This window comes from Pan troglodytes, chromosome 9 (genome assembly GCF_028858775.2).
Source record: "Pan troglodytes isolate AG18354 chromosome 9, NHGRI_mPanTro3-v2.0_pri, whole genome shotgun sequence".
NCBI lineage: Eukaryota > Metazoa > Chordata > Mammalia > Primates > Hominidae > Pan > Pan troglodytes.
Genome location: NC_072407.2, coordinates 126,300,388 through 126,322,700, shown reverse-complemented (window position 1 = coordinate 126,322,700; position 22,313 = coordinate 126,300,388). Strand labels below are relative to the sequence as shown.

The 22,313-nt window shown below is 36.9% G+C and overlaps 2 protein-coding genes and 1 pseudogene across 2 annotated transcripts; all 3 read left to right on the top strand.

Annotated features, from left to right (window-relative positions):
• Positions 1–237: 237 nt before the first annotated feature.
• LOC100614352 (olfactory receptor 143-like) lies at positions 238–1,233 on the top strand. The gene is given in 2 exon segments (XM_009424417.3): positions 238–329; positions 331–1,233. Coding segments are annotated over 2 exon segments (933 nt in total). The 5' UTR covers positions 238–299.
• Positions 1,234–11,184: 9,951 nt separating this feature from the next.
• LOC112204815 (olfactory receptor 8B3-like) lies at positions 11,185–12,120 on the top strand. The gene is given in 1 exon segment (XM_024347553.2): positions 11,185–12,120. A coding segment is annotated over 1 exon segment (936 nt).
• A 7,108-nt stretch (positions 12,121–19,228) lies between these two features.
• On the top strand, positions 19,229–21,504 carry LOC466830 (olfactory receptor 8B3-like; annotated as a pseudogene).
• Positions 21,505–22,313: the final 809 nt, after the last annotated feature.

Sequence of the window (22,313 nt, the reverse complement as noted above, 5' to 3'; positions counted from 1 at the left end):
TCCAGCTTTAATCCTTAGAGAAGTTTGAGGAGAAGGGAGGGAATAATGTGCAGACACATTGGGAGGTCTACCAGCATTCTCACTGACAGACACAAAACATGATGGGGGAGAAGAGCAGGAAAAGGAAATTCTCAGGTATCATCATAGAAAATATTAAGCCTTGGATGCCTTGCTATGTGTCTTCAGACATCCCTGGGTTTGTAAACCAGGAGATTCAGCTCTCCCTCTGGAGATAAAGAGTGAGGATCCATTATTAATGTTTTCTACACCTGTTCCTACAGATCACACCCAGCAAATTAATGGCTGTGGAAAATGACTCTTCAGTGACAAGAGTTTATTCTTTTGGGATTAACAGACCAGCCTGAGATCTAATTGCCCCTGTTTTTCCTGTTCTTGGTGAACTATATGACCACCATGGTGGGCAACTTGAGTTTAATTAATCTAATTTGCCTGAATTCACACCTTCACACTCCCATGTATTTTTTCCTTTTCAATCTGTCCTTCATTGATCTCTGTTATTCATTTGTCTTTACCCCCAAAATGCTGATGAGCTTTATTTCAGAGAGGAACATCATCTCCTTTCCAGGATGCATAACTCAGCTCTTTTTCTTCTGCTTTTTTGTCCACTCTGAGTGCTATGTGCTGACAGCCATGGCCTATGATCGCTATGTGGCCATCTGCAAACCCCTTCTGTACATGGTCACCATGTCCCCTCAGATCTGTTCTCTACTGATGCTTGGTTCATATGTGATGGGGTTTGCTGGGGCCATGGTCCACACAGAGTGTATGATGAAGCTCATCTTTTGTGACTCCAACGTCATCAACCATTACATGTGTGACATCTTCCCACTGCTCCAGCTCTCCTGCAGCAGCACCTATGCCAATGAGCTGGTGATGTCTGTTATTGTAGGCACAGTTGTTATAGTATCAAGCCTCATTATCTTAATCTCTTATGCTTTGATTCTTTTCAATATCCTTCACATGTCCTCAGCCGAGGGTTGGTTCAAAGCCATCGGTACCTGTGGCTCCCACATAATAACTGTTGGCCTATTCTATGAATTTGGGCTGATCACTCATGTTAAGTTATCATCTGATTGGTATATGGGTCAGGGGAAGTTTCTCTCAGTGTTTTACATGAATGTGGTACCCATGCTGAACCCCCTCATTTATAGCCTCAGGAACAAGGATGTCAAACTTGCTCTAAAGGAAACCCTAAATAAAATTACAAACTGAGTAGAGCCAATGGTGCTGCCTTAGCCCCTCTCCAATTGCTGAGTCTTCCTCTCCTCTTCCTGCTCCTCCTCATCTGCTTCCTCCTAATCTTTTCTGCCTTCTCTCCATCTTTCTTTCTAAAGTCGTGTTGGCAAGGTTTCTGCCTTTCTTCTCTCACTATGCAATGTAACTGTGTGGGTCTATCCTTGGACAGAAGAGTTGTCCTTAGTCCCAAGGTGGCCCAAGCCTGAGCTTTGTTCCCCATACTGAGGCAGGAGAATAGCAGAGGAAGTCGGGGGTGAAGGGGACCTGTTGGATGTAGGTTAGCTTAAGCAATAGCAAAAGCAAAACCTGCAAGACAGCAGCAATAGAACATTTGAAATAAGGGCGTAAGCAGCAAGTAGATAAGGGAGTAAGCAGTGAGTTGGAACACGCAATGTAAGGGAAGTAAGTAGGAGGGACTTGTAGTAGCAATTTGGTCATGAGAAGTAAAAGTAAAGATGAGCAATTTGGTCAGAATAGATAAAGTAAGGTTAAGCAAGGATGAGCAATTAGCTTATGAGAAATAAAGTGAGGTTAAGGCACAATGAGGGAAAGGCAAGGATGTGCAATTCATTTACGGGAGAGAAGGTGAGGTTAAGCAAGTGAGGAAAAAAACAAGTAAAAGGCCATGAAATGTAACAAACCAGGGCTGATACCACTTGTGGGTCAGCCTGATCCACTGCGGATCATACCGTGCTTAATAAACCATTTGCTGCTTTGCTATTTGCGTGTGTGTCATGTCCAATTCTTTGTTTATGGCACCAAGAACCTGGGACTTCACAACATTAGCCAGTAACAATACCAGGTGGAGATGCTGAGTTGATATAATTTCCTATCTAAGGATAACACTACCTACTATTTTTTCTTACATGTCTCCCTCATCGAAGGTACGCCAGAGAGTTGGATGCTGTCTGACAAATTCATTTCTTTCTTGCCTTCTCTGAAACAATTACATAGAATCCTTTCTTGTTTCATTAGTTTTATTATTTATAACCACATTAAAAGAGAGAAGGGATGACAACAATTGTGGACCAGGTAAAATTGTAAAAATCTCCAGAATTTTTCAGGGTTCTTTTAAGAGTGGTTCTTATTCTGGATTTCTGGCCTCACATCTGTAATGGAACTGCACACCTTATTGGACCAAGGTTCTGTTCTTACAGATGTTTACAGACGGACTAGGTTCACAACTCTACCCACCTTTCTCAAATCCTACCAATAATGACGATACATTGGTCAACTTATATTTTGTTGTAATAGAATTGACATTGTTACCACCTTGTTTATGTCCACAATGTCTGTGGATTGTGATTGTGATTAAAAGTTTTACAATGATATTCTTGGCAAAAGAATAAAGTGCCATGTATAATGAGTGTCAAGATTTTCTGTCTACCTAGCTGTGTAACAGGGGTTCTTATCTGGAAAAAGAGATCCAATACTTCTTTTAAAAAGCAAACAAAATTATATGGCACAAATTTGCCTGATTGAGATTTATTCTTTTAATACGTAAATTTGACTTTTTTTTCCTCTGAGAATCAAAAACGGAATCCGAGGCCCATGCTGTGTGCTGCATTTTTAACAAATCACTTTACATTTAGATCTTCTTATCCTGTGCTCCAGATGAAGAAATGATATGTGACTTGCTCAAGGTCACACAGCTAATGACGCAGAGCCTGATTTTCGAAACCATTGTTCGTCCCATGAATAAATTGAAAAAAAAAAAAAAAGAAGTCTGGGAAGAAAGAGGGCTTCTGGGGAGTTATTTCAGAATGAGCTGGAAGATGGGGGTTGTATGGGAATGATGGTGCCCTCAGCCAAAATGCCTGTAGCACAGATATGCTCTTCAAGGCTTTGATCTACAACTAGAAAAATGAACTTGCCCCTGCAAAGGTTTGATTTTAAGGTAGGGTAAACAGGGTGAGCTCCAAAGAAATGTTTCATCCAGATCTTTTAATAATAGTGATAATTTCCTAAATGGTGAGGCTGAGGAGTTTGGGTCAAGCCTTCCTGATAAGGCATGTCACTATTTCCATAGTAGTGTATGTACTGTACAGGCCTATTAGATATTATGCCTTCATTTAGAAACAAAAATAGTTACTCATGACAAAAAGAATAGAAAATCAGGCTCTACACAGAAGTTAAACTGTCTATTGCCTACTATTGATAGTGGCAGGAGACAGAAATGCCTAGGCAGATAGGGGCAGGTCCCCGGTGAAACTCTACCTTCAAGCCAAAGACAGTTTAAAGCTTGAAAGCCAAGCTACAAGTGAAATCCATGGACTGGATTGAGAACCTGTCTTTCTGTCTGGTGCACTTTCCTCTGATCCCCACACTTCACCTATTTTACATTTACCTACCCTTTCCCAATTGATTTTCTACACCGTCTTCTGCCCACCTTTGAATGGTGTCTTTGCTTTAATCTTTTTTGTGTACTTACAAACCAATCAGCATGCACTCCCCATTCTGAGTACGTAAGAATCCCTGGATCCAGCCACACTGGGAGAGAAACCACCAGAATGCAGTGGTGGGGGGCCACCTCCCCACATCCCCTCTCGGCTGAGAGCTGTTCTCTCACTCAGTAAAATTCTCTGCCCATCCTCACCCTTTGAATTGTCAGTGTAACCTCGTTCTTCTTGGACACAGGACAAGAGCTCAGGAACTGCTGAATGTGGGTACAATCTATAAGACAGGCAGGCTGAGTGGGTGGGGTGCCTCTAGCAGCAGGACACAGGCTGAGCAAGGCCCTGGCAGGGGGTAGGGGGTGTCACAGGCCATGGAAGTCCCCAGTTGGCAAAGTGGCTGAGAAAAATCCTGCATCATTACTACTGTGAATGAACTTAGGGCAAGATGCCCCTCAAAGGATATATCATAGGTAGGGGACATGATTAATTATCATTGTAATTTTTATGTTTATACAAAGATACCATAATTTTTGAAAAGTTCTAAAACATTTTGTGAGAATAGCCTTAGAAGATGATATTGCTGGCTAAGTACTTTACTTCTATGTGATTAAAATTATTGGTGTTAGAGTGAAGAGTCAAGTTTTTATATTCATTATGATATTTATCTTACTTAATTTTGTTTAAAACTTTTATTCCTGAAGCAGAGTCTGAATGTCTGTATTTGCTTCTACCTTTCTTGTGCCTACATTCATTATAGTGCTTGGTTAAAGAGAAACCTTAAAACTGTTTGGTTTGGATTTTGCTCTAAAGCACATATTTTAGAAGTTCACATTTTAATGACATAGAAAAAGGTGTATAAAATTCATGTCTATAACCACCCAGTACTTAACAAAAAAGTAAAATGTGAATTGCAGGCATAGAATATACATTGTGATCTGAGTACTGTATTGTAGTCTCCAGCACTCCTTCATGGAAAATGAATCAGCAACTAGCTTGACTTAGTTCTGTGAAGTCAACAGGCTTATTTTACAGGTTGAATTTCTTGTGTTGACCTGGCAAGTGTAATTTATTTTTTAAATTAAAACCACTTCTAATAATATTTATAACTAACGTTTAAATTAAAGCCTATTATCTTTTAAAATTAATGTAATGAGGCCAGGCGCGGTGGCTCATGCCTGTAATCCCAGCACTTTGGGAGGCCGAAGTGGGAGGATCACCTGAGGTCAGGCGTTCAAGACCAGCCTGACTGACATGGAGAAACCCCGTCTCTACTAAAAATACAAAATTAGCCGAGGGTGGTGGTGCATGCCTGTAATCCCAGCTACTCAGGAGGCTGAGGCAGGAGAATCACTTGAACCTGGGAGGCAGCGGTTGTGGTGAGTTGAGACGGCTCCGTTGCACTCCAGCCTGGGCAACAAGAGTGAAACTCCATCTCAAAAAAAAAAATTAATGTAATGAGAAAATTAGACATAAAATAACATTCGAATGTATAAGCTTATTTTACAATTATTGAATGTTTACAAGCTTTGTATGTGTAATTTGGTAAAGATATAGCTATTGTCAAATATTTGTTTCTTATTTGTTGTATCACAGTTTCTCCATGCACACAATTCAAACTGGAAAAACATACTAACATATGTTAAAGACACATAAAATCTTTTTTACATAAAAGCTTAATTATATTAATTACATATATTTTAAACACAGATTATATTGCATTAACTTAAAATGGCAATATCCCAAGGTTTAACTTTCAGGAAAAACGTTAAGTTAGAAATTATATTTTGAGGTTCATGAAATGGTGCCTATTGACCAACCAAGTTCACTTCATCACCCGAAGGAATTGAAATGTTATCAGGTCCTGGATTTGACATAGCAGCAAGGCTGACTTATTAATGAAAAGGTTTTGAGGTACTTCTTTCCAAACATCTCATTCTTTCTCCTTTATGAAAATAGATTGGGACAGAGCTTTCTAACTACTGCACAGCAGATAGAATGGCAAAAGGGGTTTGAGGTTAAGGTACTGAGCCTAGGATAGCCAGGTTGGGAATTTCAGTTTGGTTGCTTTGGCAGATTTAGCTTGGGAAGGGCTCCTGGGTGGTCAAGAGTAAAGAAGTATGATGTGACAGCACAGCATGTCTTTGGCAGGAGCAAGAGCAGTGAGACAAGATAGCACTCATTGCTCCACTTTAAAATCCCAACCAAAGAGATGCTTCACCCCTGGATACCAGCTACAGCTGTCACATGCAGAGGGGGACATAGCTTATTGTGAACAAGAGGCCCATGGGTTTGCTGACGGGGTTTTCAGGTGCCCAAGAAGTACAGTGCCCAGCTTTAAGTGCTGCTGTCTGTGGTCTGGTCTCTCTGTTCCCAGATCAGATACTTCTGCCCATTTCCAGCTGATATATTCTGTTAGTATCATCTGTTAGCATGACTGGTCTAAAAATGCACAAGTTTACTGCAAATTAGGGTATCTTTGTTATTTGGAAATATTAAGTAAAAAAGTGAACTTGGTTCCAAACTGCTTCAAAATAAAATTTGTCAATCAAAGAAAAGACCATTTGCATTATTTGAATGGGATTTCAATTTTAAATATTTGGCTGATTTTTTCAAAACAATTTTAAATTCTGTTACTTTTACATTCAAATTTGTTGTTGGTGGTGATTGTAAATATTTGTTAGTTATAATTACTAAGAATTCTCATGCAGTAATTACAAGTAGTTGTTTTATTCACAAAACCTGATAGAAAAAATTACTTTCCAGGAGCAAGCACCAATTTTTGTTGATTATTATGAAGATATTTTATTTGAAAATGTTATCTAATAAAAATAAAACATCACAATTCTGATTTTAAGTGTATTTTGGGTTTTAAATAATTTACATTAATGTGGTACATACTGAAAAGACTCTGTTTCCTTATTTTATCAACAAATTTATCATATGCATTGAAAAGTTCACAAAATATTCATTTATAATTAAATGAATAATGAAAGCAGTCAATGTAATCACTACCAAGTTCATAAAGCATTGCCAGACATTTTTATTAAGTATTTTTCACTGCATTTTTCCCCAAGTGATTGTTTAGGTCTCAAACACCTAATCCAACAATATGAGATAGTTAAGTTGTTAAATAGCTTAGTCCAATTTAGGACCAGTGGACTGGGTGCACTCACTATATAGTTCAACTTTTGATGATAGCCGAAGAAATATTTGTATATTTAGCATTAAGAAAGTGAGGTGCTATATATTTCAGTTTTGTGAGTTTTTGTAAGTCTCTTTCCATTACATATTTGGTAGACTTTAACATTATACAGAATCATGTAAATAATGTACACAGGACAGAAAATACCTAGAGGAGATTAGATAGCTACATATATTGTCACAGGTATTTCCCTCAGAATTTTCCTGTGCCCCTTTGATTCACCTCCTTTTCATTCCTATACCTGAACCGTTACACTTGTCCATTCAAAATATGTTAATGTGTCAAAATATGTTAATAGCCTTTTTTTTGGTCTGGATCTTTCTTATAAAATAAATAATAAAATATGTGGTCTTTGTGACTACTTTTTCTCATTTAATATATTTTCAAGCTGTATCATGCTTTAACTTGTAAGGATACTTCATTCATTCACCACTACCCACTCTTTTTCTTTGCAGAATAATATTCCATTGTGTGAATATACCACATTTTATTTACCAAATTACTAGTTGGTAGATATTTGGTGTTTTTTCCTACATTTTGACAATTATAAAACAATGGTGCTATAAATATTCATATATAAGGTTTTATGCGAATGTATGTTTTTTATTTCTCTGATGTATATAACTAAGAGAGAAATTTCTGAGTGAAACAGTAATTCTGTTTAACCTTTTGAGAAACTGCATGACCATTTTCCAAAGTGGTTGCAGTCAGTTGGCATTGCCACCGGGAGTGTACAAAGGTTTCAGTTCTTCACATCCTTACCAACACGTGGTTTTATTATTTTTAAAAAATTATAGCCATCTTTGTGTGTGTGAGGTAATATTTTACTGTGGTTTTGATTTGAATTTCCCTAATTACTAATGATATTGAACATCTTTTGATGTACTTATTGGCCATTTGTGTATATTCTTTGAAATGTCTATTCAAATCATTTGCCCATTTCAAAATTGAGTGTTTTATCTTTTTATTATTGAGTTTTAAGTGTTATTTAGGCATTCTGCATACTAGGTCTTTTAAGATTATATAATTTGCAAATATTTCTCCCATTCTGTGGGATTTTTCACTTTCTTGATAATGTCTTTTGGGAATGACCCTTATTTTGAGGAGTTTGAAAACATTCAGAGAGTCTGTGGCTTTTTGGCTAATAAAAAACCCTCTATAAATATACAATGATTTCCTTTTTCTTTTAATTACATAAGGACTGTGTGTGTAAATATGAACTCAATGTATACATATATTTCACATATATGTTTTTATAATTGTTTGAATATGCTAGGGCAGCTGATTTGATTTAAAGCTTCAGAGAGTAACTCACTTAACAAATAACAAGTATACTCTACAGTTAAATTGAATAAACACAATTTCCTATTATGAACATCTTTCACAAGCTTCACTGAGGTAGAAGATGTTGGTGTCCTGCCCTATAGTAGACATTGTTCCTTCCCTTCTAATGCCACAAAATTTCTCTCATGATAGTGGCTAAAAATAAGAGATAATCATTTGACAGTTCTCCCTGCAATGAAGTTGGCTGTGTGTTTTATTTCTGACTGATAAGACATAGAGGGAAGTCATTTTTAGGCTTCTGGAGAAGACTTACCTCCGAATAAAAAGAGAGGGATATGTGAGGAGAGTTATTCTGCATTGTTTTCTTGCTTTCTTCTTTGGATACAGGTGATTCTTGGAGCTATAACAGATGTTTTGTGAACATAAAATGAAAACCCCGAGGAATAAGGTCAGCAGACTGAGGACAGTGGAATGAATGAGGATGGGTCTTTGATGAGAGGGTTTAGTTGCTGAATCAACACTGGGACACTCTGCCTCTAGATTTATTGTTATGTGAATGAAACGAGCTCCTATTTTAAAGAGATTCTGTAATTTGAAGCCAATTTTTTTCTAACTGATAACGTGGGTTGAAAGTTACATTTCTTGGAAAGTAAATAAAACATATAATTTTTACAGATGAACATCTTGGAGTACATTCTTAATTGTTTTAGGTAAACATTGAAGAGAAAACACTATAATTTATTATGATGAGAAGGAGAGCTTGTGAAGATTTAAACTTAAATTTTAAATGTAATCTCCCCTGGCTAGTGTTTTTTGTTTTTTTGTACACTCTTACAGACTCTGAAACATAAACATTGTCCAATATCCTTTTTCCCATATTTGTTGAGAAAAATAAGAAATTACACAATATCAAACGTGCTCAAAATACTTCCTTTAATCAGAATAGTTCTTTCATGGCTTCTCATCAGCTATAATCTGTCTGACTCAATCTCCTTGCTAATTTTAACTGAGACTGAATAATAGTTTTGAAACTTACACTTTTATTATACAGCTTCAATTGTTCAGTGGGTAATGGAGAGCCACTGGAAGTTCTAAAACTAGGGAAGGCAGAGCTGCACTTCCAGAGCTTATTTTAGCAACAGAATAGGTGGCTAAACAAGAGGAACTATGTGGAAAAATGCTAGAATAACAGTTAGAAGCTACTACAATTCAATAGCACAGTTCCGTTAAAACCTACGGAGTGTCTGAACTTGTGAGGTGGCTGAGAGAAAGGCATGGAGGTCATTGTGTTTGTAGCCTCTAAGCATCTGAGAACCATGGAAATTCTATTCTGAAGACTTTCAGCCAGATAACATACTTTTCATAATTTTAAAGAGGGGCTGCTATGTACTCTTCTCTGTACTTAGCATTAGAAGCAAAGTAGTAAACAAGTCTGAAGTGATCTTTGTCTTTACAGAACTTATAGTTTTTAGAGGAAAACAAAAATTCAAGGGGAAAAATCCTGATGGAGAATCTGCCAGAAGTTATGAGAACACAAATAATAATAGTTGACATTTACTGATTATTTGTCATGTGCCAGGGGCTGTTTTTACCATTGTACTTATTTCATTTAATTGCCACCACCCAGTGAATGAGATATCATTATTAGTATCCCTATTTCAGAAACTATAAACCTGAGAAAGTAAAAACCTTCTTTAGAAGTGATGTAAGCCATTCAAAGTTATTTTGGTGATGTCCTAGGAGAGACAATACCTGAAGTGAGTTACTATGGTCCTTCAAAATTTTTACATAAAAACACGAAGTCTCAAAGTAGACCTTATGGGAAATTTCCGCTCAGCATGAAGGAAGAAAGACAGAAAAAAACCAAAACAATGATTTCCCTTCAGAGATCAAGGTGGTGGGGATGTGGGAGTTTATTTCTGGCTCTGCTTTGCATTATGTAGGAGCCCTAGAGGGAAGGGAAAACTTGAGTAAAAATATTGAATCCCTAAGGAAGTAAAGACAGATCATGATGCAGGGTGTAAATACAGTTCCGTTATTTTCTATTACAGCCAGAATCTGTTCCCTGGGGAGGGGGCTGAGTAAGCTTCTACCCTTTTTATAACCAAGCACATTATATCATTAAACTAATATTAAATCTACTATGTCTTAGCAAGTGACTAAACGGGTAGTAATCAAGACTTCATTTTTTCTCTACTGCTTGAGGGGAATCAAAGTCATAATCACACATAAAGACATACAAGAAATTAAGTCTGGACTGTATATTCTTAGAATCAAAGGAACAAATACCTGGACACCCGAAATTACTTTTCCAGAATCACAGGGAAATAAGAAAGTGAAAGAAGCATCAAGGTATTCCGGACTAAGAATGGTGAGTTTCTGAATTCTATTTACATTAGTGTTTTCTTTTATTGAGATGGAAGTCCAGGGATCTAAAATCCACCATTTCCCCTCATTTTGAGCAATCCTGAAACTCAAATGAAATTGGAGAATGTGTTTGAAGGGGGAGCAGAGAATGTTCAGGGACACTAGTAAGCTCAATGGTTGCAGTATTTACTGAGTAAGTTCCCTTTCCATGGACAGAGCCCTCTCTGTCCTAGATTTATAACTTTTTCACTGTGACTTGGGACAGTAATGTAACCTCTCCTAGACTCTGGTCCTCTACTAGTGGATTGGAAACAATGTTTTGGTTTTCACTGCATCCGACTAATTTCATTAGAGGCCGATGTCGGTCGCTTAGGCCTCTGCCTCCAATTTTACTTGTGAGGGGAGGGCTCAAATGAATGAAGAAATGATGAGACGGGAAAAAAACGATTCTGTCCTGGTCCATCCATCTCCCTTATCCCTTATTTCCAGCAGTCATGTTTGTATATGGCAGCACTGGCCTTCACTCTCTAGGGTTAATTGGCGGTGTTCTGTAAAGGCAGATTCTGTGGGTACAGGTTAGGCTAATCTCAGGCAGACCCATTGTGGAAAGAGCTGGGTTGTCCTCTAATGCAACCGTTTGTTTTTTTCCCCTGTTTCCAGAGATTCCCTTAAAGAAGAATGGCACCTGGAAATGGCTCTTTCGTGACTGAATTCATTCTGGTGGGATTAACACATCAGCCAGATCTCCAATCCCCTCTGTTCTTCCTGTTTCTAGTAATCTATGTGGTCACTCTGTTGGGAAACTTGGGCTTGGTAACTCTAATTGGGCTGAACTCACACCTTCATACCCCTATGTACTTCTTCCTCTTTAACTTGTCCTTCATAGATCTCTGTTATTCTTCTGTGTTTACACCCAAAATGCTAATGAGCTTTATTTCAGAGAAGAATATTATCTCCTTCAAGGGGTGCATGACCCAACTTTTCTTTTTCTGTTTTTTTTTTTTGTCATTTCTGAATGTTATGTGCTGACGTCAATGGTGTATGAGCGCTGTGGCCATCTGTAACCCACTTCTGTATCACATTGCCATGTCTCCTACAGTGTGCTCCAGCCTTATGTTTGGTTCCTATTTGATGGCCTTTTCTGGTGCCATGGCCCACACTGGATGCATGCTGAGACTGACTTTCTGTGATGCGAACACCATCGATCACTACTTCTGTGACATCCTCCCTCTGCTCCAGCTCTCCTGCACCAGCACCTACATCAATGAGCTGGTGGTTTTCACTGTGGTTGGCATCAACATCATTGTGCCCACTGTTACCATCTTTATCTCTTATGGTTTCATCCTCTCCAGCATCCTCCATATCAGTTCCAAGGAGGGCAGGTCCAAAGCTTTCAGCACTTGCAGTTCCCATATAATTGCTGTTTCTCTGTTCTTTGGATCAGGTGCATTTATGTATCTCAACCCATCTTCTGCTGGGTCCATGGATAAGAGAAAATTATCTTCTGTCTTTTATACAAATGTGGTTCCCATGTTGAACCCCTTAATCTACAGCCTGAGGAACAAAGATGTTAAATTTGCCCTAAGAAAGGCCCTGAGTAGTAGGAAACTTTGATAAGTAATAGTATGTGTCTGTGTGTATAGTCACAAGACAGGGATATTCTGTTTGTTTAATTATAATATTATAGTAGCAGCCTTCTTATCCTATTTCTTTTTACCATGGTAAAAAAAACTGAGTCTTCTTTAAATTGATTATAATTTTTTTGGAATAGATTTCTTCTTTTCTCTATAATTTTCACTATTAAAAAAATCTTTTCACCATGTTTTCAGTTTAGGAATAACATTAAGGAAGAAATTTATTTCTATGTTTTTTCTTTTCCATTATGGACTTCCTTTCTCTTCTGGCGAAAGACGAATTGTTATGCAAAGAATCAGGTAAAGTAGAACTAGGGTGACACTGTGCCACTCATCACTCATTGGGTGTGGGTTTTCTTTTTAAAAATGTTATTATTGTATTGGTACATAATAGATGTATGTATTTTCAGGGTACATATGAGAATTTAATTCATTGGTGTGGGGTTTCTTATTTTCTACTCATAATATCCCACTGGAAGCTTGAATCAGATAATTTTGTTTTACTTCTGCTTGTACATCATCCAATGGCAGGAATGTGTTCCCTTCAAAAGCCAGTGTCACAGATATAAAAGGCTCCATAATGATCATCCAATATAACCTGTTTTGCAGCTACATACCATGCATTTACCTTCTTTTGGTAGATATTTCTTATTTACCTTTGTATACCCAAACAGCACAAACTCAATTGCTAATATGTATTTATTGTATGGAGACGATACCGATGCTCAGAGAAGTTAATAACTTACTTAAATTTACAAATTTACAGAGTTTCATAATAAAAAAGTCTAGAATATACTATTTATTCCTAATTTCAAGTCTACTACTCTCTCAAGTATGCTTTTGGTCTACTTCATTTTATTATTTTTATTTCCAAAAATATGAGTATGAAAAATATTTCTATTTTAAAATTTGAATGTGCTTTCTCTTTGGATGATACATAAATCTTTCTCCAAGTTGTTGCTGCTTTATCTTTTGTTTAGAAAAACAACTGGATGATTCTTGTTGTTGGGACAGATCTGGCCTTTGAGGCTAGGATAGTTGGAAGATGATTGCTTCAACTAGGGAGCTGAATTTTTCTACAACATTAAAAAAAATTGAGATGATTTCAAGGTCTTGTAATTAAGAGAACAGGATCAGGGAGAGAAAGGAGCCCAGCAACATGACATTTAGGCCAAGACCCAAAGAGGCAAATGGCAATTAAACAAGATTTCCCTTTGTAAGGAACTATCAAAGATGCTTCAGATACCACACTGCAATCTGAATTTGTATCTGTCCTGTAGAGCACTGTAATTGTTGTACACTGTTCATTAAATCTTTGATACAATTTACCATCTGCAATGACAATACATTAAAAGTGTTCGGGCAAATGTTAGAAGAGTTATGGTACATTTGTGGTAAGCCATATAGAGAGAGGACCATAACTTTAGGAGCTAGTATAGTGAGGGGTAATTGAAACTCAAGTTAGAAAGAAGGAATCTAGAAAGAAAAATGATGAATAAATGAAATCCCCTTCCTATGACTCTCCTCCCTTTTCTGGAAGGCTCTAGAAAAATTATGGAGATAAAAAATTTCTCTGGATGGGATGAAAGCTTAAGTTATTTGATATTAAAGAAAGATTAAAACCACAGGTCTTGATGGCCCAGGAACAAAATGGTCATACCCATTTTTACTGGCTTTTATATACTACTACCTTATGAATTTTAAGATACAAAACCCTCAAATTACTGCTGGGAGATTAATAACAATTTGAAGGAAACATTAGCTGACAATGTTTTTGAAATAATAGGATGTTGGATTATTTTTCCTTTGAGAAAATAGGCCTAAAGATGACCACTCTCAAAATTCTTAATCTGATTTATCAAGTAAAAATTTAAACATCTGAAGAATAGTTATAATAGCATTTATTATTTTACTATTTTTAAAGTCTCCACTCAATATTTAGTAATTGTGAAACTTATCACGTGATTTGTTGACTTTTTTTTTTTTTAGATGTTAGGCATTGCTAAATCCCTGACTTTTGATTTTAAAACAGCATTCATATCTCATCCCCTGACTCCAGTATCAATATACTTGATTTTTTTATTATACGTTAAGTTCTGGGGTTCATGTGCAGAACATGCAGGTTTGTTCCATAGGCATACAGGTGCCATGGTGGTTTGCTGCACCTATCAACCCATCATCTACATTAGGTATTTCACCTAATGCTATCCCTCTCCTAGCCCCCCACCCCGTGACAGGCCCCAGTGTGTGATGTTCCCCTCCCTGTGTCCATGTGTTCTCATTGTTCAACTCCCACTTATGAGTGAGAACATGTGGGTTTTGGTTTTCTGTTCTTCTGTTAGTTTGCTGAGAATGATGGTTTCCACCTTCATCCATGTCCCTGCAAAGGACATGAGCTCATGCTTTTTTATGGCTGCATAGTATTCCATGGTGTATAAGTACATTTTCTTTATCTAGTCTATTATTGATGGGCATTTGTGTTGGTTCCAAGTCTTTGCTATTGTGCATAGTGCCGCAATAAACATATGTGTGCATGTGTCTTTATAGTAGAATGATTTATAATCCTTTGAGTATATACTCTGTAATGGGATTGCTGGGTCAAATGTTATTTCTGGTTCTAGATCCTTGAGGAATCATCACACCGTCTTCCACAATGGTTGAACTAATTTACACTCCCACCAGCAGTGTAAAAGCCTTCCTATTTCTCCACGTCCTCTCCAGCATCTGTTGTTTCCTGATAGGTGCAGCAAATCACCATGGCACATGTTTACCTATGTAACAAACTTGACAATCTTGCACATGTATCCCTGAACTTAAGATAAAAGAAAATTTAAAAAATCAAAGGCAAAGAATTTTGAAAAAAGCAAGAGAAAGTCATTTGTCACATTCAAGGAGGGCTCCACAAGACTACTGGCAATTTTCTTAATAGAAACTTTGCAGGTTAAGAGAGAGCTGGATGATATAGTCAAAGAAAATATTAACAAAGAATGACTTACTCAGGGAAGTTGTCCTTTAATGATGAATTGGAGATACCTTCTAACAAACAAAAACTGAGGGAGTCTGTCACCACTACACCCGCCAAAGAGTGCTAAATATTCTTCAAGTTGAAAGAAAATGATGATAAACAAAGTAAAAATCTAACTGCTAAATACAAATAAAAAGAAAGAAAAAGTATTGTAAAACTTTAATGGTGGCATGTAAATCACTTTTAACACTATATAAAATAGAAGACACAAGTAGTAAGAATAGCTATAACAACATACAGTTCTTCATGCAAACACAACATAGAAAGAAATAAAATCCGATGGCAATAACATAGTGTTTGTGTGGGGGGGATGGCAAAGTATAGAGTATGCATGCAATTCAAGTTGCTATTAGCTTAAAACAGACTGCAGTAACTATAAAATGTTTGATGAGAGCCCTGTAAAATATACAGTAGATTCATAAAAAAATTAAAATAATCAAAGCACATCACTACAAAAAAATCAAATCTCAAAGAAACACAGGAGAAGAAGAGAGAAACAAGAGAAACACAGAATGGACAGAAAACAATAAACAAAAGCAAGAAAGAGTATGTCCTAATCTATCAATAATTAATGTAAATGAACTAAATTCCCAAATCAAACAGAGTGGCTAGATGGATTTAAAAAAGCAATTATATGCCTATCTTTAAGAAACAGGATGCTTGTGAGAAAAAGTTTCCTTTGTAACCAGACCAGCTAAGACTGGTTAGAATCCATTTAAAAATGGCAAGAATAAGTCCTTACCTATGAGTTATTACTTTATATGTATGTAAATGGACTAAACTTCTAAATCAAAAGATATGTAGTGGCTATGTGGATTTTAAAAAAGATCATATTATATGCTATCTACAAGAGACTCACTTTAGATTTAAGAACACATGAAGCCTGAAAATAAAGCAGTGGAGGAAAATAGTTTATTCAGTGATGACCAAAAAAGAACATATCAGACAAAATAGCCTTCAGTAAAATGTGTCAAAAGAGTCAATAAGGTCATTATATAATGATAAAAGACTTTATTCAACAAGAAGATGTAACAGCTATAAAGATGTATGCACCCAACATCAAAGCACTTAAGTATAGAAAGCACACAACGACAGATATGAACGGAGAAATAGACAGGAATATGATAATAGCAGAAAACTTCAATTCCTCACTCTCTATAATGAGTAGGTCATCCAGGCCGAAAGTTAATAAGAACACAGCAGAACTTAACAATGTTATAGACCAAATGGAGTTAACAAATATATATACATACATATTCAGAACTTTTCACTCAGCAACAGAATACACATTCTTCTCAAGGGCAAGTAAAAAATTCTCCAGGATAGATCACATTTCAGGTCATAAATAAATCTGGACAAATTTGAGAAGATTAAAATCATTTCAAATATCTTTTATGACCACAAAGGAATGAAACTAGAGATCAATAATAGCAGGTACATGGGAAAATTCAGGAATACGTGGAAACTCAACATTTCCACATTGAGCAAACATTGAGTCAGAGAGGAAATCAAAAAGAAATTTTAAAAAATATATCTAGACACACAAAAACAAAAATACAACATAACAAAACTTACAAGTTGCAGCAAAAGCAGTGCTAAGAAGGAAGTATAAAGCTATAAACATCTATGTTAAAAAATTGAAACTATCTCAAATAACCTTAAACCTTAAGGAACTAGGAAAAAAACCCAATATGTTGGTGTGTTAAACCCCAAATTAGAAGAAGGAAGGAAGTAATAAAGATTTGACTAGAAATAAATCAAATAGAGAATAGAAACACAATAAAAAATCAACAAAAATAAGAGTTTGTTTTATGAAAAAAACAAAATTGAGAAATCCTTAGTTACATTAACCAAGAAAAAAAGAGATAAGACTTTTCCTGTGATTTTTCTTCTGGTTTTGGTATCAAGATACTGCTGATCTCATAAATTAAATTTGAAAGTGTTCCCTTGTCTTCAATTTATTGAAAGAGTTTGAGAAGAATTGGCATTAGTTCTTTAAATGTTTGGTAGAATACACCAGACATCTTTGTTCTTAGTAACTACCAGTTGTCCAGAGAGTGCAAGATCCAGTCAGCACCCTGAAACAAGTGAGGCAGAAGCTATTTGCTCAGGTAGCCTGACTTCTGATACACCTCTTTCCCTCCTTAGGGAAATGCTGAGAGCTAGAGTTTGCCTTAACTGCTGGCGTCTGTGATGAACCTTGGAGACAGGCTGCATTGGAAGAGTGCAGTGTATCTTTTTCCCTCTCCAGGGAGAAGTTAGGAGGGTCTCTCTCTCCTTCCTTCCTTCCTTCCTTCCCTTTTCCCTCCCTCTTTCTCTCCCTCCCTCCCTCTTTCCCTTCTTTCTTTCTTTCTCTCTCTCTCCCTTTCTTTCTTTCTTTTCTGTCTCTGTACTGAGCTATTTTGTCTACATTGCCTACTCTGTTCTCACTGGCCCTTAATGATCAGAGCATGCTATGTCTTATGTCCTGTCAGTGCTATGAGACAGGCTAGATAGAAGTCAGTCCTCCGCATAACCTGTGGAAAATATGGGGCACTGGATGCATGGTGTACCCCAATGCCCTTCCCAAGGAGAAGCTTTTATTCCAATTGCATGATGCTCTGCCAGAAATAGAGATTATGGCACAAGGATAATGCAAATGTTCCTACCAGATTCCATGTGGCTGGTTTTATGCTAGACTGGGGTGTAGGAACATTATAACTAGGTTGAGAAGTGTCACAAATAGAATCTGTCCATGAATTGTTGTAGAATTACTTTGTTCATGGGGAAAGGAGGATCTAGGGCTTCCTGTTGCACCATCTTGCTGACTGAGAAACTGAAGCTTATTTCTGGCTCTGCATGGCTGATGTACAATCCCCAGAGTGAAAAGAAAACTTGAGTAAAATATTGAGTCTCTAAGGAACTAAAGGCAGATTATGGTCCAGGGTGAAAATACAATTCCCCCGTTTTCCTGTTACTCCTAAAATCTGTTTCCTGGGGAAGAGACTGAGCAAGCTTCTATCCTCTTTAGAACAACTTGTATTATTATCATTAAACTCATAGTAAGTCTTCTGGTGTCTCATTAAATGGCATATATGATAACAATAAAGACTTTATTTTTTCTGATGCTTGAGAGGATTCAAAGCAATAATAATAAATTAGATGATCTGTAGTTCAGAAAAAATTTCAGAACATACTGGAAATAGAGTTTGGGCTGCACCTTCTTAGAAGCAAAAAACCCAAAGCCTCAGACCCTGAAATTGCCCTTCCAGGACCACTGGGTAAGTAATCAACAGTACGCACCAAGGTTGTCTGGCATGAGAGGGTGTATTTCTGAATTCTATTTATATTACTGTCTTGCTTTGAAACGGAATTACAGGGATATAACATATTGCCTTTTATTTTACACCTTGTCAGTCTTGAGATTCAAGTGCAACTGATGTAAGAATCTATTTAAAGTGGGAGCTGGGAATGTTCAGAGAAAACAGAGAAAGCGGTGGATGCGGTATTTTAGTCAGTAATTCCCTCTCCATGAATGAAAATCCACCTCTTCTAGATTTATGGCTTTTTCTGTGACTTGGAGTAGTAATATAACCTTTTCTAGACTTGGTTCCCCTACCTGTGTATTAGAAACAAGATTCTTTCTCCCTCCCACACCACAGTCTAATCTGCATTGGAGATGGGCACCAGGTCGCAAAGGTCTCTGCTTCCAATTTTAACGGTGAGGGAGGACTCAAGTGAATGAAGAAATAATGAGATGAGGGAAGGATGATTCTGTCCCCGTTCATCCTTTTTCTCCCTTATTCTATCACTTCTTAAGAGTTACGTTTGCATATGGGAGAGCCAGCCTTCACTCCATAGGCTAAGTTGGTGCTATATCTGGTTTAGTAAGATTCTACCATGGGTAAGTCAATGTCACTCAGTAACATAGTAGTGGTAAAGGCAGATTCTGTGGGTCCACATCAGTCTAGTTTCAGACAATCTCAACAATATTCCAAGGTGTGGGAGAAAATACCATGGGAAGTTCTGGGTGTCCTTTTATGCAACCCTTTTCTCCTGTGTCCATAGATTCCCTTAGAGTAGAATGGCTCCTGGAAATGGCTCTTTGATGAATGAATTCATTCTGGTGGGGTTAACAGACTAGCCAGATCTTTAACTCCCTCTGTTCTTCATGTTTCTTGTAATGTATGTTGTCACTGTGATAAGAAACTTTGTCTTGGTAATTCTAACTATGCGAAATTCACATCTTCACACTCCCAAGTACTTTTTCCTTTCTAAATTGTTCTTCACAGACCTCTGTTATTCTTCTGTGTTTATACTCCAACTGCCGAGGAACTGTATTTCAGAGGAGAATGTTATCTCCTACATGGTTTGCATGATCTAGCTTTTCTTTTTCTTTTTCTGTTTTTTTTTTTTAAATTTATTTCTGAATGTTATATGCTGACGTCAATGGCCTATGATTGCTGTGTGGCCATCTGTTACCCACTTCTTTATCACATTGCCATGTCCCCTAAAGTGTGTTTCAGCCTTATGCTTGGTTCCTACTTCCTATCCTTTTCTGGGGCCATGGCCCACACTGGATGCATGCTGAGGCTGACCTGTGATACAAACACCATCAATCATTACTTCCGTGACATCCTCCCTGTGTTCCAGCTCTCCTGCACCAGCACCTACATCAATGAACTGGTGGTTTTCATTGTGGCAGGCATCAATACCATTGTGCCCACTGTCACCGTCTTTATCTCTTATGGTGACATCCTCTCCAGGATCCTCCACATCAGTTCCAATGAGGGAAGGTCCAAAGCCTTCAGCACTTGCAGTTCCCACATAATTGCTGTTTCTCTGTTCTTTGGATTAAGTGCATTTACGTATCTCAAACCATCTTCTGCTGGGTCTATGGATGAGGGAAAATTCTCTTCTGTGTTTTATACGAATGGGCTTCCCATGATGAGCTCCTTAATCTACAGCTTAAGGAGCAAAGATGTTAAATTTGCCATGGGAAAATCTCTGAGTAGGAGAATGTTTTTGCCATAAACAACATTTCTCTGTGTATGTAGTTACAGGATGGGGATTCTCTGTATTTTATTATAATAATTTAGGAGGAAATAATTTTTCCTATTTGTTATCTCATGATGGTTAGTTGAGTATCATCCTGTCAATTTGTCTCCAATTTTTTATAGTAGATTTTTCCCCCCACCCTTTGCACATCTTTCCCCTTTTCATCATTTTTCCTGTGTAATAATAAAGAAAGTTTTTCTCTTTTTACATTGTCATTATGGACTTCCTTTTTTCTTCTAGAAAAGATGATTGGTTTTTCAAATGATCAAGTAAAGTAAAATTAGGATAACAATGTTCCGCTGCATGTAAGAGCCTGACAACCTGTCTCTACTCTTGTCTTTCCATCCTCCACTGGGCAGCATCATGCATCCTTTAAACGCCAGCGTTTTCCAGACAGACAAGTTTCAACAAGACTTAACAAATACAGCCCACTTTGCAGTTTTAAATACTACACATGAGCTTCTTTTGGCATTAATTTTACGTTTACCTTGGTATACCCCAAATAGCTTATACAGATCACCAGTATACACTGATTGCATCTATGAGGTGCTGAAACTAAGAGATGCTAATGATTCCCTTAAAGTCACACAATTTCTTTATAAAAAAGCCTAAAATAAGTTAATAGACTCCTGATTTCAAGTCTACTACTTTTTCTGGTATGCTTTATTATTTCACTTATTAAACACGAGATACTATATGAGAAAACATTTCTTTTGGACAGTTGAGTGCACTTTGTTTCTAGATGATAAATAATCTCAGGATGGTTGTTGCTTTAGTTTTTTGTTCTGGGAAATTGTGTTTTTGGGTGAAATTGTGAAAGTGGAGATCTATTAAGCTGGGGTAGTTGCGAATTGATTGGCTCAAGTAGGGAGTTGATGTATTTTACAAAATCAAAAAGTATATTGAAATATTTTCTGGTGTTTATAACTCAGAGAATAGAGGCATAGGAGAGAAAAGAGCCTACCAATTTGTCATTTAGGCAAGAATCCAAAGAGACACATAGCCAATATACAAGAGGTCCCTCTGTGGGGATTATCAATTAGGATTTAGAAACCATCTGAAATTCTCAATTTAAATTCTCAGTCTGAATTTGTATCTGTTCTGTAAATTACTGTAACTATCTTTTATTAGCATAAAGCTTTGATAAAATTTGTAATCCAAAACGACTATACATTAAATAATGTTTCGAGGAGTGAATGTGAAAAATCTATGGTCATATTTGTGGAGAACCAGGAAGGGAAAGAAAGGAAACTTCAACCAGAAAAATAATGAGTGGCAATTGGATTTCAAGTTAGGAAAGAGGAACTTAGAAAGTAGAACAGTGGAAAATTAAAGCTTCTACCTATGACTCCTTTTTCTCTAAATTGGAAGGCCTTACAAATACTATGGTGATCATAGAATTTTTCTGAGTAGGACGAAGGCATAAGTTATCTGATATTAAAGAAAGGTTAAACCTGAGGGCTGGAGGACCTGCAGACAACTAAATCACTCATGGTTTTGTGGCTTTCATTAGGTATTTTCATTTTAAGGTATTAGAACCTCATATTGCAGTTGTCAGATAATATAAGCATGTAACAACATACGGGAGGGTGTGTTGTAGGTTATAAACATGAAACAAATAAGGGCAATGAATTGGAGTGAGCTAAGAGGAAAGTAATGCTGAGTAAAAAAAAAAAGTGATTTCATCTGAAAGATTACAGAGCATTATGCATTATATGGCCATGTATATCATAATGTTAAAATTACGTAACTACGCAGACTATGTGTGTGTGTGTAATATATTTTTTGACAGGCATTTCTGGAGTCACTAACTGTGTGATAATGACTGTACCTAAAAGTCAAACAGACACTGTTAGAAAAGGAGGGGAGAAGAAAGTTCCCGATCTTTTAGGCCTGGTGGAATGTGTTATTTGTGATGTAAAATTTTGAATAGAATATTAAGCCTCCAAAGACAGCAAGGCAAAAGCACCTTGGTCTGTGTATAAATGACTTCATAATTATGTCTTTATTAAAGCACTTGAATTATAGATAGGCTCCTGGAGAAGCCACTATATCAGAATAAAATAGCTGACATGATGCTACCTGTAATTATTATAATATCTCAAAAACAG